The sequence below is a fragment of the Symphalangus syndactylus genome, chromosome 11, assembly GCF_028878055.3.
Source record: "Symphalangus syndactylus isolate Jambi chromosome 11, NHGRI_mSymSyn1-v2.1_pri, whole genome shotgun sequence".
In the NCBI taxonomy this organism is placed as follows: Eukaryota; Metazoa; Chordata; class Mammalia; order Primates; family Hylobatidae; genus Symphalangus; species Symphalangus syndactylus.
The window spans coordinates 119681364-119707205 of record NC_072433.2 but is presented as its reverse complement, the minus strand read 5'-3'; the positions used below and the strand labels follow the sequence as shown (position 1 = coordinate 119707205).

Sequence of the window (25842 nt, the reverse complement as noted above, 5' to 3'; positions counted from 1 at the left end):
GCAGGAGGATCACTTGAACCCGGAAGGTGGAGGTGGCAATGAGCCGAGATTATGCCACTGCACTCCAGCCTGGGTGGTAGAGTGAGACTCCCATCTCAAAAAAAAAAAAAAAAGTGAAATGCAGCATTTGTCTTTTTGTGACTGGCTTATTTCATTTAGTATAATGCCTTCAAGGGTCATCCATGTTGTAGAATGTATCAGGACTTCTTTTTAATTCTGAATAACATTCCATTGTGTATATACTACATTTTGTTATCCGTTCATCCACCAATGGACAGTTGGTTCCTTCCACCTTTTGGCTGTTGTGAATAATGCCGCTATGAACGTGGTTATACAAATACCTCTTTGAATTCTTGTTTTACCATTTTTTGGGTGTGTACCCAGCAATGGAATTGCTGGATTCTATGATAATACTGTTTTTAATACGTTTCAGTTTATTTTTGCTCTTATGACATTTCTTTTTATAATCTAGTTAATGGAGTTGATCATATCAACAATAAAAAAGTAGGCAATAGCATTAAAATAATAATTTTTAAACTTAAAAATTATTGTAGGCTATATGCAACTGGCAAACATGATATGGAGAGTTCCTATCTACCCTTCACCCAGCTTTACTTCGTGTTAACATCTTTTATAAGCATACAACAGTTATTGAAACCAGGAAATTTACTTTGATATAGTCTTATTAACTAATCTGTGGACTTCATTCAAATTTGGCCAGTTTTCCTTCCAGTGCCTTTTTTTTCCTGGTCCAGGATACAATCCAGGATCGCACATTGCATTTATTTGTCATGCTTTCTTTGTTTTTTTTGTTGTTGTTGTTTTTTGTTTTTTGTTTTGAGACGTAGTCTCGCTCTGTTGCCAGGCTGGAATGCAGTGGCACAATCTCAGCTCACTGCAACCTCTGCCTCCCTGTTCAAGCGATTCTCCTGCCTCAACCTCCTGAGTAGCTGGGACTGCAGGCACGTGCCACCACGCCCAGCTAATTTTCGTATTTTTAGTAGAGACAGGGTTTCACCATGTTTGCCAGGATGGTCTTTATCTTCTGACCTCATGATCTGCCCGCCTTGGCATCTCAGAGTGCTGGGACTACAGGCGTGAGCCACCACGCCCAGCCATGTCATGCCTTCTTAATGACGATGTCTAGCACACTTATTCTTCAGTCTAATTCCCCAGTCTTTCTTGATGTTGACATTTTTGAAGAGTACTGGTCATATATTTTTTGAATGTTCATTAATTTGGGTTTGTCTACTTTTATAATGACCCTGCAAAGTTTCTCCACTGCAAATCTATTGTTTTATTTTTCCATTTGTAATTAACATGTATGTTGTGGGGGATACTTTGAGACTGCGAAGGTCCTGTTTCTCGTCATACTTTCTCCTACTATTTTTAGTATGCATCAATAGTTCTTGCCTGCAACAGTAATCCTGTGGCATTTGCTCCATGTTATTTTCTATTCTCATCATTGCTTCTTTGTTTAGTGTTTAGGATTCTATTGTAAGGAAGAACAGCCCCTTCATTCCCATTTGTTTATTTATTCAAGTATTTATCGTATTTAGATCATGGATTATAATCCAGTATTATCATTATTTATTTTGTTCGTTGAATTGGCCCAGCTTTGGCTATTATGAGATCCTTCAGAGTAGTTTCTGTATTCTTTCAGCATGTGCTCATCAGTTTTTTTGAGCATTTGATTGCTTTTTGTCACTACAAAAGGTTTTAGGTTTATCTTGTGTCTTCCTTGCCCAACCTTAGAATCATTCACTTCTCTCTAGTCCCTTTTGTAGAAGAATGGTATTTAGAAACCCAGTTTTGGGCACTAGCTATGCTCATTACTACCAAGATGTCATTGTTTCTAAGCCCAAAGAACAAAATATTTTTCAGAAATTTCTTCTCCCAAGACTCTGTGTTCCTTTCCATCTTGTACTTACAGGTACAATTGTTACCTGGTTGTGATTAGAGTATATTTTACTTTTTTCTCCTGTATTTTATTTTGTTAGACATTTCATATGTAAACAGTGGCATTTAAAAATAGCTAATTTGAAGATGATATAGTGCTGATCTGTTTTATTGGCTTCATCCGTCCTTTTTTATTTTTTTTTATCTTTAAGTTAATGTGTAGTTAACACTATCTTTGTGTAAATAAGCACTTCTTTTTTTGAAAATATCTTGTGATACAGTCCTAAAAGTGGGATCACTCTTACATGACAGTTCTGTGTCTCTTAAAAATACAGATTCAGTGAATTATTTGAAATCTTAAACAGGAAGCTGTTTTAGAAGAAATTGTTCCTCAAAAGTGATCACATTTTTAAAAGACTGAATTAGTAACTCTACCACATAATTTATATATATATTTAAAATTATACATAAAGAAATGATTTGAATATTTTTATTTTTTTTTGAGACAGAGGCACTCTCTTGTTGAGGCTGGAGTGCATTGGTGCCATCTCGGCTCACTGCAGCCTCTGCCTCCCGGGTTCAAGTGATTCTCCTGCCTCAGCCTCCCAAGTAGCTGGGATTACAGGTGCATGCCACCAAGCCCAGCTAATTTTTGTGTTTTTAGTAGGGATGGGGTTTTGCCATGTTGGCCAGGCTGGTCTCCAACTCTTGGCCTCAAGTGATCTGCCTGCCTCAGCCTCTTAAAGTGCTGGGATTACAGGCGTGCGCCACCTTGCCTAGCCAGAATGTTTTGAAATTTTAAGTGGGTCAGAATTTAACTTCTCTTTAGAGACTTTAAAGTCTTTTTGGACATCTTACCTGTTTCTGAGATTGGCATATCCGTTATACTCTCTAGGAGCATTTAAATAGTATTTAAATTCGTTGTTTGCAGTAACAAAAACCTGAGGAAGAAAGTTGATATACGTGTTTCCTAAATAGCTAATGACTTGGTACAGGATAAAAAACATTGTATTAAATTTCTGTCCAAGGAGAAGAAATATCAGGCTCTGATATCAGTGGGTCAGAGGAAGATGATGATGAAGAGGGTGAGGTTGGAGAAGATGGAGAGAAAAGGAAAAAAAGAAGGGGTAAGTTCTGTTTAGTAATCTGATTTGTACAAATTAGGTGGTTTCACAAGGTGGTAGAGTGCATGAGTTTTATTTTGCCGTTATCTGTTTAATATATTAGGTAACAATTAGAACAGAAGATGTATGCCATTTACCTGGTTAACTTTGCATTTTTTTCTCCTGTATTGATCCGTTTATAGCTGACTTTGAATATATGTTCTGTTTTTTTAGAATTTAGAATTGTAAGACTATAATAGTGGGTATGCCATTTTAAAATTTCCTGTGGGTTTTAATTTTATGCAGGGACTTACATCTGTGTTAGGAACCTAAGTTTTTTTGTTTGTTTGTTTGTTTGTTTGTTTTGAGACGGAGTCTCATTCTGTCGCCCAGGCTGGAGTGCAGTGGTGCGATCTCGGCTCACTGCAACCTCCACCTCCCGGGTTAAAGTGATTCTCCTGCCTCAGCCTCCCGAGTAGCTGGGACTATAGGTGAATGCCACCTCGCCCAGCCAATTTTTTGTATTCTTAGTGGGGATGGGGTTTCACCGTTTTAGCCAGGCTGGTCTTGATCTCCTGACCTCATGATCCATCTGCCTCAGCCTCCCAAAGTGCTGGGACTACAGGCGTGAGTCACCATGCCTGGCTGGAGCCTAAGTATTTTAAGGAAATTAGGATAATGTGGAGTTTTTCCACAAACAAGATTAGTCTTTAAAAGTCATTGAATTTTTAAATAGTAAATTTGTAAGGGGAATTCCATTTTTAAATTTAGTTCTTTTTCTTTGTAAAATGTATTCTCATTCTCACCCTGTTGTGGGGGATTTGTTGCCACGTGTGAATTAAGACTGTTTATTATGATAAGAATATAGATAATATGCAAATGAAATGGACATATTATAATGGCCTACATTTCAAACCTTTTTACCATAAATATTTATTTCAGAACTCTCTTCCATTAATGTCGTCATTGTTTTCAAGCTGGTGCATATTTTGTTTGTCTTATTAAAATGATTGTACTGAAAATAAACCCATCACTGCTTGATTAGGAGTCCCAAATTTAAAAACTATAAAGATTTTGTAACTTCAAAAGACAGAAAAATAATGATTTATAGCAAAAATTGGCAAAATGTCTGCTGGCTAAATCCAGCTCACCACCTGTTTTTGTAAATAAAATTTTATTAAAACAGCCATGCTCATTTATTTACATATGCTCTGTGGCTGCTTTCACATGAAGCCGTATGGCCTGCAAAGTCTCAAACAATTATCTGTCCTTTTACAGAAAATGTTCACCTGATTTAGAGAAATTTTTTTTTATCACACCTAGTTTTTCACAGAGTAGATTATTATTTTCAAAGCTAAAGCTGATAACGGATTTGTTAAAAATAAAATTTTAAATAGAATAATGCCAGTGTTTAATATGTTCAAATATTTAACAATAATATATCTTCCTTCCAGGCTTAGAAATTTAAAAATTTTCAGTGAGCCTTTTGAAAGTTTTGCTATCAAACCTAAAACATATTTGATAGTTTGATATTTTGGAGGGATAGAGACTGAAAGTGGAGACAGACTAACCTATTATGAAGGGTAATTTATCACTTCTATAATATTTATTGTGTATGACTTTGAGTTTTAAAACTTCATTCCTTTAACTTATCAACCTAAATAGTTTCAGTAGACTAAAATCTCGCCAAATGACTTCTTTATTTTTTATTCTTGTCATTTCAACCCTTTGAATGATTAGGCTTTAGGTGACCAGTAGGATCTGCCCACAGTAGTTGCTTAAAGCATTACACTTTCTAATTCCTCTGTATGGCTTTGTAAAGTAGAGAATATTGGATAAACTACCAGGACTGGTTTTTAGGAAAGTAAATTTTCGTTCTTTAATACAAAGCTTGATTGTCCTTCAAAATTTTTTTCTCTGAAAACTGAATTTTTCTGTGTGTGTGTGTTCATTTTCTTGTTTCCTCTTTCTTTGGTTCCCGTTGGGTTCATTTCTTTGTTTTCCAGGCAGTAGCAGCAGCAGTAGTTCAGACTCCACATGTTCTGTCATAGAGAAACCTCTGGATAAGTTCTTGCCTAGTGAGTGGTAGCTCTTACATTCTCTTACAGAGCTTTGGCTTTTCCATAACCCATGGGCTTCATTTGAGCAATGCTGCACCACTCCCTGTCATTACCTAAAGAATACATGTTGGATTCCTCAGGAGAACAAAGCATGTGATGATTCCTCCACCCCCTTTCATTGCTTCCAGTTAATCATAATTGTTAAAACATAGGCTTTAGCTTATGTTTGAGACAATGGAAGAGAGATTCATGCTTTTGCAATTGAGATAATGTAAAGAGAGCTAGTAAGCTGTATGAAAGAATAATTCTCATGCTTATTTTTTAGGTTTCATGACACATTTCTAATCCTGCTCAGAATAAGGGACACGTAACACCAAATCTTGTATTTCTAAAAGTACAAATTATACTTGAAGTACACCAGTGCCCATTATAACATGTTGTACAATTACAAAGTTTTTACACTTTGGTGTCCTATTCTTAGTGGTGGTTTAAGATTAAAGGCTCCCAAATAAAGAAAAACATAAAGCTTGAAGCAAGTAAAGATGAATTGAACAGTGTTTTATTTCAAATGGGCATTTACCCATATTTCTAAATTACCTGATAGATTTTAAGAAAATTTATTTATTTATTTATTTTTTTTGAGACGGAGTCTTGCTCTGTCACCTAGGCTGGAGTGCAGTGGCGCAGTCTTGGCTCACTGCAAGCACTGCCTCCTGGGTTCACGCCATTCTCCTGCCTCAGCCTCCTGAGTAGCTAGGACTACGGGTGCCTGCCACCACAACTGGCTAATTTTTGTATTTTTAGTAGAGACAGGGTTTCACCGTGTTAGCCAGGATGGTCTCGATCTCCTGACCTTATGATCCGCCCGCCTCGGCCTCCCAAAGTGCTGGGATTGTAGGTGTGAGCCACTGTGCCCGGCAGATTTTAAGAAATTTTCTAAGGTGTGATTAGAGAATGCAGAATCACGAGAATTTTATGCAGGATCCATCTAGACTTATTTCAAACTTAAAGGCTTTTGTTAAAACCTAATTTAATTAAGTTGAAAAGTGTTACTTAATTTAATTTATTTATATTTTATTTTCAGAAGAAAGGGGAGTAGTGTTGCTTTCTTGTACCAGCCTGCAGCTTACTGTCTTTTAAAGCATTATCTGTATACTTACCCTTTCTAAACTAATGACAAAAATAATTGCTTATTGTTGTTGTGCTTTTAGCTTTCTAAAAGAAGAATTCCAAGAATATTAGAAATCTCTCTATTGACAATTTGTAGGCAAGTTACAAAAACAATTCATTTCAAAGGATAATTTGTAAAATACTTGGAATTGCATTAGAAACCACATAGAGGTATTACTTTGTATAATAAACTGTGAAATATGAGAAAATATTTGAATGGGAGGCATTGCAATTTAGTTTTCTGTTTTAAAACTTAATTCTTAAAGAGTAGTTATATGGAAGTATGTTATGAAATGAGTTGTACTTTGTTCAATTCAAGAAGTTTTAATTCCTATTTGCATACCTAGCACATAATTTTTTTGTTGTAATGTGGGCGTGTCGGTGAAGTGGAGAGATGGTTGTCCTAGCATGTGGTTGCTGTGTGTAACTTGTGTGTACCCTCCCTTTCAAATATCTGAATGACCTTTTTAAAAGGTGTTTCTTGCTTGAGTCATTAATTGGCAGTGACTCCTATAGAATCATTGTTTATAATTACCCTTAAAAATCTACTAATAGAGGGAATGTAAGTTTGTTACTGTACAGGTATACTTCATTTTATGTAATAATTTTATTTTCTGAAAAAAAGAAAAAAAAAAAAAGTCCTTAATCCGGTTGGGAAATCGAATGTATTGGGAGGACTTGCGTCTTTAAAAATTCTTCATTAGACCTTTCTGTTAATCAAATAGTCAGTGGAAATTACTGTAATCTAATTTATCTGTTTGGTTGGTTCAGGTTTTTGTGTTAGATTTTCTTAAAGTGAAGCATGCCTATAATAGATCCATATACTAAAAGAAATATTGAATTGGGACATTTTTGATATGGACACTGTGAATTTTGTCACTTTAAACGTACTAGTTGTTAAAATTGCCTTAATTTTCTGTTTTGCCCTTTTAGATAGCTTCCCAGATCTTAGCAGGTTCCTATTTCCATGTCTTCTGTTAGCATAACCACATGGTGTTGAACTGTGACCTTTGCAGGACTTGGGCAATCAGTGTGAGATCTTGAGATTGACTTGAGTTATAATCTAAGACTAAGTTAACTTTAATATTCTTGCTTAAATGTCATCTCTCATTGTGTTGAATATGCTTTCTTTTTACATGGGCTCTATTTCAGTTTTGATAACGGTTTGATTTTTACTTCTACACTTAAATGAATGCTATTATATATTTTTCTTTGTTTCACAAGAGAAATAATGTTTTCCTTTTTTTCCTCCTCATCTCTGTGCATATTGCTTCCTGTCTGCGATTTGCTTACTACTTCTTATTGCAAGATCAAGCAGGTTGGTGTGATTGATTTGCACTCCACATGGTACAATTATTTATCCTATAAAGAACTATGTTATTTAAATACATTAAATTTTTAAAATTTAGTAGTTTTTTACCAGGTAAGTATCTATCTTTTGTATTTTTAACAATCTTTCAACTTTAGCTTTTAAAAAGAACTTCATTTTTTTTCCCTAAATTCTTAAAGACTCATTAAGCCAAAGTTTGGAAATACAAGTGTAAATTATTTCACGTTCAAACATTTTTCTCCGTTTTTCTTAAAGCCAAGAATCAAATGCCTGGCTATGCCGTGGTTGCTTATGTAATAAAAATGAAATTAATTCAATTAGGACTGCCCTGAAGTTCTTCCCCTTTAACTTACCCTGGCCAGTTCACCTTCACAATATTGGTTACAGCACATGGCAAAGGGCAATAAAAAAATGTTGCTACTTATGTCTGGTTTAATTAAGTACTGTTTATGGCATTAACTTTTAAAAATATTTATTTGCCTGAAATTTTGTGCTGAATTTTATCATGTATTGTTAGAAATAGATTTCTTTTTTGTTTGATTGGTTTGTTTAAGAAGGTTTTTTTAAAAAAAAGTCCTTTAAAAAATACATATAAAAGTGAGTTTTACTGATGTCACATTTTTAAATACCTGGTTAGGAGAGTTAGCACATGTTCACATTTAGCTTAAAATATTATTTGTGGAGAAATATAATGATTTATCAGAGTGATTCTGGCTAAAGTAATATGTTACTTAAATATTAGGCTTTTGAAACTAACCCTGGTATATATCTTTGATTGTCTTCATGAAAGTGTTACAAGACCACAATAAGATTTTTGCTGCTAAAGTATCAGTTTGGAAACATACCTGAATGGTTTTAAATTACTAATGTAATGCATTAATTCATGAACAGTTATGTGTCTTTGTATTTCTACATGTAAAATCTTTTTATTTTACTGCTTCTTAATGGGTTTTGAAACTGTTTTTAACTATTAAAACAATTAGAACCCTTGAAGCCTGTACATACTACTGTTCATATGTTGATTAGATCATTTCCTCTATACCGTTAGCATCAGTGTCTTCATGCATTTATTATTTTTGTCTTAACATATGTCCCATTTTGTCTTTAAATATTTATAATTCTGAGGTGGAAAGGAAGTTACACTTTTTTAAATGTATATACTTACTATATACCTGAACTGATACTTTTCTCCTTCAAATTTCTAAGACATAGTATAACTGATGGGAAGTAGTTTGGGAATAGTAGTTAAATTATTTTAAAGTTATTTTTTAACAGCTAATTCAAAAGATTCAATACAGATGACTGTGCCAAACAAGCCAGTAAATAGAATCAATCTACATCCTGACTTTTGGAATGCAATGAATCACACCACACCAAAGCATGAATTTGGATCAGTGCTTTTATTTACTCTTTTATTTCATTTGTCTCGTGCCTTAGGTTTGCTTTGGACTTACAGTTCTATACAAATAATGTATTTTAAACCCTAGAGTTTTTTTTTACATAATTCTGTCATAAAGAGTTAAAGCCTATTAATGATTCTGCATTTCATAGTTCCTGAAAAAATATACTCAGTTATATATCTCCATCATAATTATTTTTCAGTTCTTTTTTCCTTGTTAGGTGGTGGGGGGTTAGCTTTTGGGTGGAGACATTAACGATTTATAAACTCTTATGATTTACACTCTTCTTCTGTAGTTCTTTGGGAAGGAAGTTAAGAATGACAGAAAGGTTCTAGGGGAGCCTCAGACCAATTCTATGAAAAGTGTTAATTGGTTTTCTGAAGGAATGTATGTTTCTAAGAAACTATGACCAGAAATGAATTGTCTTTGATTCAGTTTCATCACCAGTTTAATAAGCTAGTTTTATTTTCTCTGTTTTTCATTTGGATTTTGTGATTTTGAAATTCATTAATAAACTTTCTTTGAGCACCTATTACATGTATGTAAAATACTTTATTAGACATTATTAGCAAAAATAATCAATTGGAAGCCATATTCCAGCTTTATTATTTGGTAGTATTTCTACTTATATTTGACACTTGACATGTTTACTCTGACTTAGGGAGCCTTCGGGTCCTGAGTTTGACATAATAACAAGCTATTTTAGTTGTTCCTTTAGTGTACGATGATATATCTTGACAGCTCAGCCACTGTGAAATGCTTGGTTAATTACTGTGTATGTAACTGTTACATAATTACGTAGTATAGAATTTGTTCCTTTAAAAGTATGCTGTGAAATAAAATTCTTTAATATTATTAAACAAAAATTTTAGAAAAACTCTGAAAAATATATTAAAACTACTTGATGTAAATTCTGCCTGATATTTTTATCTGTGCATTTTATACCTATATATGACTTTTATTTGTTTTATGTGAACTTGGGGAAAACATTTTAAGGAGTCGCTTGATTTTATACTTGGTTATCAGGAAAAAGTAACTGAAGAATCATGTTGCTTTTTTTTTAACCTATATTTGTTATCTGGGGACATATTTTTTTTTAATTTGGCTTTCCTGTTAGTCTTTCTTTTCCTATTATTTAGCTCATCTATTTTGCTTCTCTTTCACTTTTGTTCTTAGTTATCATTGTACAATTGGACAACAGTTTGAATTTAGCAATGAGTTATAAAGTTCTAGGAGCATAATAAATGGAAATGCATGATATTATTGGTTTGATTTCCTTAAAATATTGATAATTGGTTTTGTATTATTGAGGAGTGTAGGCATTTCTATATTGAAGGAGGTAATTTATATAAGTCTGAACATTGACTCATTTTAGTGATTGTTGCAATTAAATGATTCAAATAGGAAAAAAGAAAGTCTCCCCAGACAAGATGATTGAAATGCAAGCAAAAATTGATGAGGAGAGAAAAGCACTTGAAACAAAGCTCGACATGGAAGAAGAAGAAAGAAACAAAGCTAGAGCTGAATTAGAGAAACGGGAAAAAGATCTTCTTAAAGCCCAGTGAGTATTATTGAATTGAGATGAATTCATGATTTAAATTTGTGTTTTTTCATAGGATATATAAAATAGGAAAATTGAATAGTAATTAAAAGCTTGATTTTTGTCTCCAGTGTAGCTATTTTTGGATAGAAGGGTCCATTATATATAATGTATTTCTAAAAACTAGATCTGTTTTGATTATTTTATTTCCGTGTGATAGGAAAACACATCAATGAATTAGAATGAGTTATAAATTAAATTAGAAATAGATACTACACAGTGGTATAATTTGCTAGAGATGTTACTTAATTATATTTCTATTTTGAAATTGTATATCCAAATTTTTGTTAAATTTTGGGAAATGATATTAGTAGAATAATAGATCATCAGTGAATATAGAGTATCCTCATTCTAATCAACAGACAAGAGCATCAGTCTTTGCTGGAAAAATTATCTGCCCTGGAAAAGAAGGTAATTGTTGGTGGGGTTGATTTGTTGGCCAAAGCTGAGGAACAAGAGAAACTTCTTGAAGAATCTAACATGGAACTGGAAGAAAGGAGGAAAAGAGCAGAGCAACTTCGCAGAGAACTTGAGGAAAAAGAGGTAATGTGACTTTCTGTTTTTAGTTTGGTATTTTGCCAGAGACATTTAACTTTTCTAGTGGAAAGCTAAATATCTATAATCGTATTGAAATTTTAAAGCATATTTATGGATTGCTTTGAAGATCAGAGTTGCTAAACATTTATGTAATTTGTTAAAGAGTTAGATATTTAATTTTACAAAGAAAATTATTCTGAAGTTTACTAATTTTTGTCATAGCAAGAACGCTTGGATATTGAAGAAAAATATACCAGTTTGCAAGAGGAAGCACAGGGAAAGACCAAGAAGTTAAAGAAAGTTTGGACTATGCTGATGGCTGCAAAGTCAGAGGTTGGTTCTCTTAGAAATTACCTACTTAATGCAGTTCTGGATTTTTTAAAAAGGAGTTCTTTGATTAAGAATTTATAAATAATCATAATGTGAGCTCATAATTTAAAAGAAAATATGTGCAATTTTTAATTTTATCTATTAGGCTAAATTGTTTCTTTTCAACCTTAACAAATAGTGTAGAATAGATGCTGATAGTGTCACGCTGTTTATCATTTTTATAAAAGAACTAGGTAAGCTCTCACAAGTACTCTTAGACAAGCATCCTATGTAAGATGGGGCTGTTTTGTAGTTAAAGTCTTGTTTGTTCATAATATTTTTATGGATTTTCTGGTAGATGGCTGATCTCCAACAAGAACATCAGAGGGAAATTGAAGGCCTACTGGAGAACATTCGGCAACTTAGCCGGGAGCTTCGACTTCAGATGCTTATTATTGATAACTTTATACCTCGGGATTATCAGGTAAAAAGGAAGTTCTCTGACCGAGATAGTCACTTGACTGGGATTAAGGAACAAAGATTTCTAATTTAACTGATGGTAAATACTTAATACTTCAGTTATTGAATGTACAATTTTTTGAACAAATGCCATCACATTTCACTTTAGTTGTTAACTTTTCTTAATACATAATCTCTGTTTGAGTATCTGAGGATCTCAATGAGAATTTTTTAGCCTTTTAGACGAACTCAGATTCATGTATATGCGATCAGAATCAAGGTGTGGATCCCATTCCTTCATTCAGCGCCCATTATTGTACAAGTAGAATAAATGGAACCCCTGTGCTGCCTTTTTCTTCCTGCTGTGGGTGCTGATTCTTTGTGTGTGTGTGTGTGTGTGTGTGTGTATATGGTAAAATATAGAAAACATGAAATTTACCATCTTAGCTATTTTAAGTGTGCAGTTCAGTGGCGTTTAGGATATTCACGTTGTTGTGCAACCTGTACCATCATTCATCTCCAGATGGATGCTAATTCTTAGTACTAGTATAATTTTAAAATCTCGGCCTCTATTTTTTTTAATCCAAAATTTGTCTTTCCAGTGCATTTTGGTAAACTTTAATGTTATGATTTTTTTTTTTTTTTTTTTTTTGTCAGGGAGACAGAGTCACTCTGTTGCCCAGGCTGGAGTGCAGTGGTGCAATCTCGGCTCCCTGCAACCTTCATCTCCCGGGTTCAAGTGATTCTCATGCCTCCGCCTCCCGAGTAGCTGGGATTACAGGCGTGCACCACCACACCCAGCTAATTTTTGTATATTTAGTAGAGATGGAGTTTAGCCATGTTGGCCAGGCTGGTCTTGAATTCCTGAGCTCAGGTTGATCTGCCCGTTTTGGCCTCCCAAAATGCTGGGATTACAGGCATGAACCACCATGCCTGGCCAATTTTTTAAAAATCTGTGTTGATTCTCAATACAGTTTTAAGAAATTTGTCTGAAAATAAGTCTTAGTCTTTTTTTTTTTGATCTCAGGTACATGGAATTAATCCTGGGTTCATGGTACATTCTCCTTATTGGTCCTTGGATGGCCTGCTTTTATTTAGTTATTTTGTAATGAACTCATCACCCAAAACGATATCTAGGACCCTGATAATAACTTCTTCTAACCAGTTTCCCCTTCCCTTATTTCATTCCTTTGCCTCTTCCAACCCAAGGTAATCATTATCTTGATTCCCGAGTTTCTCATTCTGTTGTTTTTTCATTTTCATTTAGTTTTATTGCATCTACATGCATTCCTAGGAAATATATATTTTAGAATTTATGAAAAGGTTATATCAGTATATAATGTTTTGAGACTTTTATTACTCAATGTTATTAAGATTTTAGTTTTATGACTTCAATATTTTAGATGTTATTAAATATTAAAAATAGGCTATCTTTCACCTTTTTAAAAGGAAATGATTGAAAACTATGTCCATTGGAATGAAGACATAGGAGAATGGCAGCTAGTGAGTATTACCTTCATTCTTTCATGTAATACTTAAAGAGTACTTCCTATGGTCTAGAAATTGTGTTGGCTACAATGGGGAACGTGGTCCAGTAGATGAATCAGATGAGAGTCCAGTAGGGCAGATAAAATATTTTTCTAATTCCATGTAATTAATTGTAACATACAGATCATGGTCTGGGTGGAAATGGTCAGAGTTAGGGGCTAGGTGGGACTAAGTGACCTCTGGGGCCCTTTCTGCTCTAGCATTCAAATCATGTTTTACTAGTGTGATATTAGGATTTCTCAGTTATTTGCCTAACTCACAGTATTGATGACTAATTAAGACATTTCTCTCTCTCTCCCTTTTCTCTTTTTGAGAAATGTGTTGCCTATACAGGAAATAACATGAGGAAGCAAACCCCAGTACCTGATAAAAAGGAGAAAGATGTAAGAGTACTTTAAAAAAAACAAAACAAAACACAAAACTACAGTTGTTTCTTTATAGGAATATGAGTCATTAAATTGTATTATCAACCTGATATCTGTTAATCAGCTCTCCTGAAAAATGGGCTGATCTTTTGGGAATAAAGGCTCTAGGATGGGGTGATGAGGACAGTTCTGCTTACCATCAGTCTTGATGTCAGGCTTATTCCCACTGCAGGAGGGGCATGGAGTCACTCTTTGGAGTCTTCTTTTCACTGCCACTCTGGGTCGTAGGATTATGGGTAGAGACTAGAATGTGTCTTTCTTTCTCTTCAAAGCTAATTCTAGTCCTAGGTCAAGAAGAAGAGGGAGCAGGCCGGGCGTGGTGGCTCACACCTGTAATCCCAGCACTTTGGGAGGCCGAGGTGGGTGGATCACGAGGTCAGGAAATCGAGACCATCCTGGCTAACACGCTGAAACCCCGTCTCTACTAAAAAAAATACAAAAAAAATTAGCCAGGCGTGGTGGCGGGCACCTGTAGTCCCAGCTACTCGGGAGGCTGAGGCAGGAGAATGGCATGAACCTGGGAGGCAGAGCTTGCAATGAGCCAAGATCGCGCCAGTGCACTCCAGCCTGGGCGACAGAGGGAGACTCCATCTCAAAAAAAAAAAAAAAAAGAAGAAGAAGAGGGGGCAGCTTTAAGAAAAACAGCAACAGTTTTTCTTTATGTCCAAGGAAATTTATAGTGTGTCAGGGCTTCTTACTCACCAACCTTTGGTGAGTACATTTTAGATACTGGGATTAGAAGATAATGTCAGTAGACATTTCTTTGGTTTTAGCTTCTGCGGGTTTGATCGAGGAGTTTATTCAGTATTTTAAATCTTCCCCCAAATCTGGCTTAACTCTTTTCCTTAAGAGTGCTTTGTGTTTGTTTCTTTTACTTAGCCCTTTGAGGTGGACCTTTCTCATGTGTATCTTGCCTATACTGAGGAGAGTCTGCGTCAGTCTTTGATGAAACTAGAAAGACCACGAACTTCAAAGGGGAAAGCAAGGCCAAAGACAGGGAGAAGGTAAGGACTGTCCTTGAATCTGATAAAATGAAGGCATTGAGGTATTCTAATTAGATACATGTATAGGAAGTTAAAATTTATTTAGTTAAAACATGATACATATTTTGGCTGATTTATTAAAAATCAAATTCCTGGCCGGGCACAGTGGCTCACGCCTGTAATCCCAGTATTTTGAGAGGCCGAGGCAGGTGGATCATTTGAGGTCAGGAGTTTGAGACCAGCCTGGCTAACATGGTGAAATGCTGTCTCTACTAAAAATACAAAAAGTAGCCAGGCATGGTGGCGCATGCCTGTAATCCCAGCTACTGGGGAGGCTGAGGCATGAGAATCGCTTGAACCTAGGAGCCGGAGGTTGCAGTTAGCTGAGATCATGCCACTGAACTTCAGCCTGGGTGACAGAGCAAGACTTGGTCTCAAAAAAAAAAATCAAATTCCTTGTGTATTAGAATTTGAGTAAATAAAATCTGGCTGAAGAATTAAGGTCTTCCAACTTCTTAGGCTCCTGAGTAATAGAATTTGTTTTTAATTCACTCTGTTATTTCCAAATGTATAATGGGTTTAATTCCTTAATTCTTAGACTAATTCTTCTTATGAAATGCGAATTAATTTGCCTGTTTGGTCTCCCAAGGTATTGTATTCAGCTGGTTAGTTTTTCTGTCAGGTGCCCCAAGAACCTTGATTTCCTCAGTCACCAGCTAAGGAGAACTTCCTTGGACATTTCCCCCTCTCCTTTGGGCACTGGTTTTGACTTTTGGGTAGTCTGCATGTGTCATCACATAAGCTCAGGGAAATCGGGATATGGGAGTCCTGGGCTGGAGCTTATTTTTTTTCCTTTCCCTTTCCTACATCAAGGACTGTTCAGTTTATTTAAGCTGATTTTAAGACTCTGGGGCTCCTGAAATGTAGAAAATAATAAGCTGCTTTTTTCCCTACTTTGAGTGCATGGACTTTCAAGTTACATGTGGGATGAAGTTGTATGGTTTTGATATTTTTGTGTTACATCATCTCATAGACATGACTTAACACTTATAAATTTGGGATGGTTGAACTCAGGGTTGGGCAAACAGTTGAATATTAAAAATGTACAAATTTTTACATTCTTTAGCATTTAGGTGAGGGGTTAAAAACTTTCCTATACCAACACATGCCAAGCATATTATAGTGAAGGAAATCAGTTCTAAGAAACACGAGTCCCTTTAGATGTATCTTTTTTTCCATTTTTAGTAAAATGACAATGCAAGTGTGATGACACATGGTAAGACATTTGTCCCCAGCGTAGGAGAAAAATTGGCAGTGGTGAGCAGTCCTGTCTAAAGTGAGTGGCTGCTGTTCTCTTCCTAGTTATCTATGGAAATAGAGGGCTCATTGTTTCTGGATCTTCTCTTTTCTTTTCTTTTTTTTGAGATGGAGTCTCACTCTGTTGCCCAGGCTGGAGTGCCCCAAGTAGCTGGGATTACTGGCACCTGCCACCAAGCCCAGTTAATTTTAGTATTTTTACTAGAGATGGGGTTTTGCCATGTTGGCCAGGCTGGTCTCAAACCCCTGACTTCAGGTGATCTGCCCACCTCAGCCTCCCAGAGTGTTAACGTTACAGGCGTGAGCCACCGTGCCTGGCCTGGATCTTCTCTTTTCTAAGGAAAAGCCAGAAATTCGCATTATTTACTTGAGATCTCTCAATTTTAGTTACTTTTTTTTTTTTTAAACTATATGGACCCTAAAGCAAATGAATAAATAATATGATAAGATATTTGAATACATTTCCCAGAGCATCCATTTTAAGATACGTCATTTTTTTAGTTTAACATTAAAAAAATCATGTGGCCCAACATTATATGAGCCAAACTCACCATCTCTGTATACTGGAATTGGCCTGCTATAACCAGCTGAATACAATTCCATGGTTATGGAAACCCTAAGAAAATGATAGCCATAAACATGGACAAATGCATGCATTAAATGGTTTATTGATGTTATATTACATTGTATGATATGTTCAATGTGATGTTCTTCGTTAGAAACACATAGTTAGATGGGCTAGGCAAAATTGCAATAAATATAATACATTAATGTAGCATTTCCGTAAGTCCCTACATATGCATCTGTGAGGTGTTGCCTGAGATGATTTGTTTCTGATTTCCTCTGAATCCACTTGCACCTTTCGAGTACCTCAGAAGAGATAATCAGGGAGTTCAAATCTGGCAAGCATGCAGCTCACTTGGCCTGGCCACGTGACCTAGTCCAGTCTTGGAAGTTATCCCTGTCCTGTCCCTCACTATCTGGCATAATGGGGTGGGCTGCCATCCTCTTGCATTTACTCTAAGTCAGCTTCCTGTAGCCTGAAAAGGCAAACATTAATTGAACACTTACCATGGTCAAACGTGTCAAATTTTGGCTTGTTTCCAGACTATACAGGCCACCGCATAGTTTCTATATAATGTTAAATGTTTGCATTTCAGTCTTTTAGGAAAGCATTCATGCTTGCTTTTTTTCTTCTCCAAACAGAAAGCGTTCTGCAAAGCCTGAAACTGTAATTGACTCTTTACTGCAGTAAATGTTACAGACTTAAAGTCACAATAAAAATTAGTGATATTCGCATGCCTGGACAAAATCTTTAATTAAAACAGTGAAGACTTCTCTATAATTTCAATTAATGGAAGCTGTAGATCAATGAATAAGACTGGAAATAATAATTTGCTTCAGAACTTTTAGTCTACATATATTAATATAACATTAAAATTGTACAACTGGTGATTGTTCAAATTGTTGTACTACTACTCTTGTACTGTTCAGGGAAGTTGGGGGAGCAGTTCATACTATAGAGAGTTATAGTTTAGATGTATGTGTAAATCGATTAGCTATTTATCCAACTACTGTATATTTAGGTAACTAGAATTTCAAATTAGAAAAAAAAACTGTGTCCTGTTTTGCACATAGAAGGAAGCAGATCAGATTGTCCGATGTTGTGCTGTTATATATGAATGTTTGGACTGTACATCTGAGGAATGATTCCGTCTTAACACCCACCCAGCCTGTTTAAACACATTCTAATTGTCTAACATTTGTTGCATTTTAAGTATGAGATGACTGATCTTATGAATGTTCTGTAGAAAATTTTATAATTTAACAATCTTTGCGAGTATACATGTTTTTTAACAAGTTGAAAATGTTTCATCTGAACCTTTCCTAACTTTTTTTTTGCCAGTTTGAGTTCAAATCAAATACACCTTAAGTTCTGGTTTCATGTTCTCTTGAAACATTGAATTGTACGTAAATATAAAGGATCTACTGTTGCGGAAAATTAAGAAGCTAAATACTGCTCAGTTATCTTTGCCTGCATGTGTATTTTTAAAAATTCACTCTGAAGTGTAACTTATGGATGCTTTTCTTTGAGTTCTAAATTTTGGTGGGAATTACTTTATGTCTCCCAGTTAAGAAGGGTCTCCATTTTCCAGAAAATACAGCTAAGCAAGAAAAATATCTTTTAAATACTTTGCCTTTAAAACACTTTTTATTTTGTTTTTCTATTTTAAAAATAAAATATTATTTTCTGAATTTCTTCTATTGAGTAATCCAGTTAGACCATATTCTTCTACAAATAAAAACTATGTTGATTTCATAGTAAAGTAAGTTGTAATAGAGATAATTATTTTTTTCTGTTGTTAGCTGCTTATTAAATTTTTATTATTTTTTTTTTAAAGTTATGCTACTCCCAGCTGGGCATGGTGGCTCACGCCTGTAATCCCAGCAGTTTGGGAGGCCAAGACAGGTGGATCACTTGAGGTCAGGAGTTGGAGACCAGCCTGGCTAACATGGTGAAATCCTGTCTCTAGTACAAATACAATAATTAGCTGGGTGTGGTGGCGCATGCCTGTAATCCCAGCTACTTGGGAGGCTGAGGAAGGAGAATCGCTTGAACCTGGGAGGCGGACGTTGCAGTGAGCCGAGATGGCATCACTGCACTCCAGCCTGGGTGACAGGGTGAGACTCCACCTCAAAAAATAAAAACAAAATAAAAATAAAGTTATGCTACCGCTAAACCACTTAATATGTGTTTTGCGGTTTTCAAAATTAAGTAATCGGCCCTGAAACACATTGGTTGAAAATATTTTGAGACTTTATAAGTTAGTATTTATTAAATTAATATTATTTTAATAAGTTTTGTTAAATCCTAGTTTAAATGACAAAGCTGTGTATAGAGTAGGGGTGAGTGAAGGTGGAATACTGGTGAGGTGGCGATCAAAACGTATCCATAAATGTAAAGTCCATTCTGTAATTGGAATACTGAATGTCCTGTGTGTGGTGAACATTTTCTAGGTGATTAGAATTGCGTTTCACTGGCTGCATTTATTTGTGGTATGTAAGATAGCTAGAAATTTATTACTTAACTCTGTGGGGCATTGTTTAGATACTGTGAAGAGTTGAGGTAAATAGGTGTCTTGTAAAAGCTTTGTGTGATCAGAATATTTTGGTAATTATAAAATGTTTTTGATGATACACATTTAACTCTGTTAGTAATTACTCTAAAGAAATCTTAATTTTACCAGTTGAAAAAAAATGCTTCTTTTTAAAAGTTCATGTTTCTAACCTTTAACAATTCAGTTAATAGGAAAGGAGTAACTTTTAAATCAAGCTTTAAAACATGGAAATTTAAGCCAGTATATTAGATATTTTTTCTATCCCACCCTACCATGATAATAAAAATAAATCTATAAAAAGTCAAAATAAAAAGCCGATCTATAAAAAGTCAATTGAGAAGTTCTAAAAGCAGGCTACTACAGCAGGGGTGTTTGTTTTTTGTTTGGAGACAGAGTCTGGCTCTTTTACCTAGGCTGGAGTGCAGTGGGACGATCTCGGCTCACTGCAACCTCTGTCTCTTCAGCCTCCTGAGTTGCTGGAACTACAGCTGTATGCCATCATGCTCGGCTAATTTTTGTATTTTTTTGTAGAGATGGGGGGGTTTTGCCATGTTTTCCGGGCCGGTCTCGAACTCCTAGAGCTTAAGTGATCCACCCGCCTCAGGCTCCCGAAGTGCTGGGATTACAGGCATGATTATAGGCCTGAGCCACCACACCCTGCCTACTATAGCAGTTTTTTAAAAAAAGCATTATGTTAAAACTGATTATACCAGATGGACGTTAAATATCCATCTCAGAAATAAGAAAATTTGATATTTAAGCCTGGCCTGAATATCTTTTTTTTTTTTTTGAGACGGAGTCTCACTCTGTCGCCCAGGCTAGAGTGCAGTGGCGCAATCTCGGCTCACTGCAACCTCTGCCTCCTGGGTTCAGGGGATTTTCCTGCCTCAGACTCTTGAGTAGCTGGGATTACAGGTGTGTACCACCACACCCAGCTAATTTTTGTATTTTTTTTAGTAGAGACCGGGTTTCACCATGCTGGCCAGGCTGGTCTCACCTGACTTTGTGATCCCCCCGCCTCAGCCTCCCAAAGTGCTGGGATTACAGGTGTGAGCCACCACGCCTGGCCTCAAGCCTGGTCTGAATATCTATATGCAAATATGGGACACTGACTTCAGAGCTATTCATTTAGCTCCAGTCATAGCAATTCTGTAGTTTCCTCACATTTACTGTGTCTTTGTCCACAAATGAAGTATGTTGTAAGGTCAGTGTTAATTTCGTGAGACGATATAGATGAACACACTTGCTCATTTTTTTAAATAAATATGCAGATTTAAAATGAGTGGCACATATATATAAATAGGTTATTGAATGGGTTTTCTCTTTTCCCTTTAATTTAAAACGTGATATTTATTTATTAAAAGGAGCATTGGTAGAATTATTGGTTTATAGTATCTTCTTTAATAATCCTTACAATTACATATACTAATAGGATGTTAAAATTATCATAGTGTTTCCTATTTGTGTTTAGATTCTTACAAAGCATGAGATGAGTAATCAAGGGGAGGGTCACATCTCCATGTTTGCCCTATGAATAGAATCCATTTGACAAGCCATTTCATTTCCTTTCTGGAGAAAGGGAGTTGTTTTTTTTTTCTTTTTGCAGCAAAAATGTAAGGTTGTATTGGGGGAGGGGGTGGTGCTACTTCCTCTGTAACATGCTTTTAAAACTATGACTATGGTTTTTGGTTGTTTTTTGTTTTGTTTGTTTCCTTTTAGTCTGTTTTTAATATCCTTCCCCTTAACTCTTAAGGAAAGTCTTCTTTCCTACAGGGCTGTGAATTAAGGAATGGGTAGCGTTTATGTTTAAGTACACCAATGTCTGCCCAATTTCCTAATGTATACATTTGTTTTGTTTTTAATTATTTTTTGTTCTTAAAAATACTAGAAGAAAACATAGATGTTTCTAGTGCCTTTGAACTTATACTGTAGTCTGACTAATTTAATGAATAACTTCAGTAGCATTACTATAATACTGTATGCTGGCCAAAATTACAAATTGTACAGTTTGTTGCATCAGTGTCAAAAGCCATGCTTTCATTGTATTTTATGTATAAATTGTATTTGTTCAAGTTGTATATATTGATATTGTATGTATACATGCAGCATGGTTAAATAAGAATAAAAATCTTTTGCCTAATGTCTGTAGTAGTGGTCTGCCGCTTTTCTCAACTATCTTTGTGCTTACTCCACCCTGATATTAATGAGCAGGTTCTTTGTGCTTGGCATCTCAATTTGTGGTTAAGAGAGGCCTGTGTAGTTTCACACCCAGAAACACTTAATGTGGTGGGTCTTTTAAGCAGAAATCATGAAGCAAATCTGGGAGAGATGTTATTTAGTTCTTTAAACTTTTAGGTTTGGTGGTACATGTGAAGGCTTGTTACATAGGTAAACACATGTCATGGGGTTTTGTTGTACAGATTATTTCGTCACCCAGGTGTTAAGCCCAATACCCAATAGTTATCTTTTCTGTGCTTCTCCCTCCTCTCATCCTCTCCCCTCAAGTAGACCCCAGTGTCTGTTGTTTCCTTCTTCATGTTCATAAGATCTTATCATTTAGCTCCCACTTAAAAGTGACAACATGCGGTATTTGGTTTTCTGTTCCTGTGTTAGTTTGCTAAGGATAATAGCCTCTAGCTCTATCCAGGTTCCCACAAAAGACATGATCTCATTCTTTTTTGTGGCTGCATAATATTCCATGGTGTGTATGTATCACATTTTCTTCATCCAATCTGTCATTGATGGACATTTAGTTTGATTCTTTGGAGTAACTTTTTTTTAAATTTTATTTTATTTTAGTTTAGTTTAGTTTAGTTTTTGAGACAGATTTTTGCTCTTGTTGCCCAGGCTGGGGTGCAATGGCACAGTCTTAGCTCACTTCTACCTCCACCTCCTGGATTCAAGCAATTCTCCTGCCTCAGCCTCCTGAGTAGCTGGGATTACAGGCATGCACCACCACGCCCGACTAATTTTGTATTTTTAGTAGAGACAGGATTTCACCATGTTGTTCAGGCTGACCTCGAACTCCTGAGTTCAGGTGATCCACCCGCCTCAGCCTCCCAAAGTGCTGGGATTACACTTTGAACTGTTGTGCCCAGCTGGAGAAACGTTTTTAAATGTGCCTCTTCTCATTGATAAACTGTATTTTTCACCAAAAATACTTTTTTTTTTTGAGATGGAGTTTCGCTCTTGTTGGCCAGGATGGAGTGCAATGGCACGATCTCAGCTCACTGCAACCTCTGCCCCCCAGGTTCAAGTGATTCTTCTGCCTCAGTCTTCAGAGTAGCTGGGATTACAGGCATGCACCATCATGCTTGGCTAACTTTGTATTTTTAGTAGAGACGGTGTTTCTCCACGTTGGTCAGGCTGGTCTCGAACTTGCAACCTCAGGTGATCCACCTCGGCCTCCCAAAGTGCTGGAATTACAGGCGTGAGCCGCTGTGCCTGGCCCCAGAAATACTTCTATCTGAGTTTTGTTATCCTTTTCATTAGGTGTTTGAGAACAGAAACCAATTCTCAGGTCATAACTTAAGAAAGTGTGTATGTAGAATGTATTCTATGAAAGGTACCATTACTTAGTGGTAACAGTGCCATGATCTCATTCAGAAGCTTAAAGTATCTCCAAGACAATAACATTACTTGGGTTATTGTTAATCATGTTCTTTTGACAAACATTGATTACCAGGCACTGAGGCACTGTGATTGGCAGGCGTAAGAACTTCAAAGTAGAAAATGAGAAATTTTGATTTGTCAACAAGTTTCAAAGGACTTTAAATTTTTTTTTTTTTTTTTTTTTTTTTTAGTTAGAGTCTTGCTCTGTTGCCCAGGCCGAAGTGCAGTGGCACGATTTTGGCTCACTGCAAGCTCCGCCTCCCAGATTCATGCCATTCTCCTGCCTCAGCCTCCCGAGTAGCTGGGACTATAGGCACGTGCCGCCACGCCTGGCTAATTTTTTGTATTTTTAGTAGAGACGGTGTTTCACCATGTTAGCCAAGATGGCCTTGATCTCCTGACCTCGTGATCCACCCTCCTCGGCCTCCCAAAGTGCTAGGATTACTGGCATGAGCCACCGTTCCCAGCCTAAAATTTTTATTTTTTAATTGACACATAATTATGAGATATATCGTGATGTTTTGATACAATATATGATGATCAGATCAGGGTAATTAGCATATACATCTTCTCAGACATTTCTTTGTGAATGCTCAATATTTTCTTTTCTAGCTATTTGAAAATAGCTATTATTGTTTAGTCATTCTACAGTGCTATAAAAACACTAGACCTTCTATCTAGCTGTAATTTTTTGTCTCAAATGACTTTGTTTTTAAAGACAGGGTTTTGCTCTATTGCCCAGGCTTGAGTGCAGTGGTGCGTTCATAGGTCACTGCCCCCTTGAACTCCTGGGCTCAAGCAATCCTTCTGCCTCAGCCTCCTGAGTAACTAGGACTACAGGTGCATGCCCCCACACCTGGATAATTTTTTATTTTTACCTTTTATTTTTTGAGACAGAGTCTCACTCTGTTGCCCAGGCTGGAGTGCAGTGGCGCAATCTCAGCTCACTGCAACCTCCACCTCCCGAGTTCAAGCGATTCTCCTGCCTCAGCCTGCCAAGTAGCTGGTACTACAGACACACCACCACGCTTGGCTAATTTTTGTATTTTTAGTAGAGATGGGGTTTCACCATATTGGCCAGGCTGGTTTCAAACTTCTGACCTCGTGATCTGCCTGCCTCAGCTTCCCAAAGCGCTGGGATTACAGGCTTGAGCCACTGCAGCTGGTGTCAAGTGGCTTTTTAAAAATGTGTTTTTTGTAGGGGCGGAAACTCCTCTGGCCATTCCAGGGGTCTTTCTCTCCCCAACTTCCAGCTTATGTAAAAATCTTACCTGTGTTTAGAACATGAAGACAAAATTAAAGGCCTGCCCTGGCATGTACAAGATAATAAATCGTGCTCCCTTTGCCCCCTTTGCCCTTCTTCTCCAATTGAGTTCTGGAGCTACAGTATCCAGTTTCATCAAGTGATACCACTGAGCCACTCCGTTACAAAACTTGTTATTGCCTGTGTTGTCGGGATGCTGCTGAAGACATTGTCCATCCTATCATCTTGTGAAGACTCTCAAGAGAAATTTCTTTTAAAGCTAAGTACCAGATTATTATATCAGACTATTTTCTCCCTGCATGTATAAAAAGAGTGAGGTAAAATAATGCATTTTGCACTTTGCTTTCACTGATAGGACTATAATATCTGATGACCTGCTATAGTCTTATTTTTCTCTGGATCTTCATTTCCTCTTACTCCCTTTCTTCTTTGGTCCTAATAATGTTATTTTCTGTCTTAATCTTTTCCAATAAATCACTTTGAATCCATTTTTAGAACAAAGTAGGGTAAAAGTCACTGAAGACCACCGTTAGCCTGTGCCTTTACAGAAGGAGTTAACACAGTTCTGAAGCCACAGCCTGAGCTTAAAGTGAGCTGGAGGAGCCTTCCAAACACATTTATTAATTATTATCTCAATTTCTCTTTCTTAAGCTATTTCATTTGCAAAGCAAATCAGGTATTCAGTCCTTTTTCGGAAGTTGAACAAATGTGTGGGAAAGTGATTACGAAGAGGCTACTTCAAAAAGAACCTGTTTCCTCTCAGCATTTATCTTGGGCTTCCTGTGACCCAATCTTCAAGTGACTTTTATCAACGTTATCAGAACATCAGATTGTCTTACCCAAACACGTTTATGGCTCTGACTAAAGAATATGACAGATCAGATATTCCTCTCCACCTGCTCCCCTCCCCCATCCCTTTTTAGAGGGCTGGGGAAATTTTAGTTTTTAATCAAAGGCTTTATTTCTCCAGTTGTGCAAAGGAATTTAACTGGGACTTTACAACTGAATAAAGTATTTCTCAGAGTCGATACTAATCTTAGCAAGAGGATATTGCCTAACCCAACCTAAAAGCAGCAGAGTCATTACAGAAATATTATTTTGGTCTTGATTTCTACCCCACCATGAGTTATGCTACTCACCAGGTAGCCTGTTTGTTTTTCATTTTTAGAGCCAGGGTCTCACTGTCACCCAGGTTGGAGTGCAGTGTCACGATCATAGCTTACTATAACGTCAAACTGTTAGGCTCAAATGATCCACCTCAGCCTCCCAAGTAGCTGGGACCACAGGTGTCTGCCACTACACTTGGCTAATTTTTTTATTTTTTGTAGAGATAGGAGCTTGCTAGGTTGCCCAAGTTGGTTTAGAACTCCTGGGCTCAAGGAGTCCTCCCGCCTTGGGCTCCCAAAGTGCTGGGGTTACGGGCATGAGCCACTGTGCCCAGCATGTGCCCTGTTTTAAGTGTATCTCCTGCTGTAGTCCGTTATATGTGCACATCTCTTCTGTATTTACTGTGTACCTGCTGTATGCTGAGAAAAATGTCTTTTCAAAACTCACACTCTCCCTTAGGAGAGAGAGGTTGCCACATGAATGGAGAATGACTGCATAGCATGCTGAGGGCTGTGGTAAAAGAGGCTGAGTGGTGAGCTGCCAGGTACGGCATCCTTCCTATGCAGCTGACATGGTGCCTGACACATGTCTGCCTGACCA

The 25842-nt window shown here is 36.5% G+C and overlaps 1 protein-coding gene across 6 annotated transcripts in view; it reads left to right on the top strand.

Moving 5' to 3' along the window:
- KIF3A (kinesin family member 3A) overlaps positions 1–25163 on the top strand; it is a 48924-nt gene extending 23761 nt beyond the window's left edge. Inside the window, exons 9-19 of one of the 6 annotated variants that reach the window (XM_055299459.2) lie at positions 2928–3026; positions 5009–5080; positions 7542–7550; positions 10367–10523; positions 10925–11105; positions 11322–11432; positions 11767–11892; positions 13317–13370; positions 13730–13798; positions 14720–14844; positions 17347–21399. In XM_055299459.2, the coding sequence (XP_055155434.1) occupies positions 2928–3026; positions 5009–5080; positions 7542–7550; positions 10367–10523; positions 10925–11105; positions 11322–11432; positions 11767–11892; positions 13317–13370; positions 13730–13798; positions 14720–14844; positions 17347–17395 (1052 nt within the window). In that variant the 3' untranslated portion in view covers positions 17396–21399. Of the gene's footprint in view, positions 1–2927; positions 3027–5008; positions 5081–7541; positions 7551–10366; positions 10524–10924; positions 11106–11321; positions 11433–11766; positions 11893–13316; positions 13371–13729; positions 13799–14719; positions 14845–17346; positions 21400–24244 lie in introns of those variants that run through there. The other 5 variants (XM_055299463.2, XM_055299460.2, XM_063612431.1 and 2 more) reach the window with 5 other exon arrangements.
- The last annotated feature ends 679 nt before the right edge of the window (positions 25164–25842 follow it).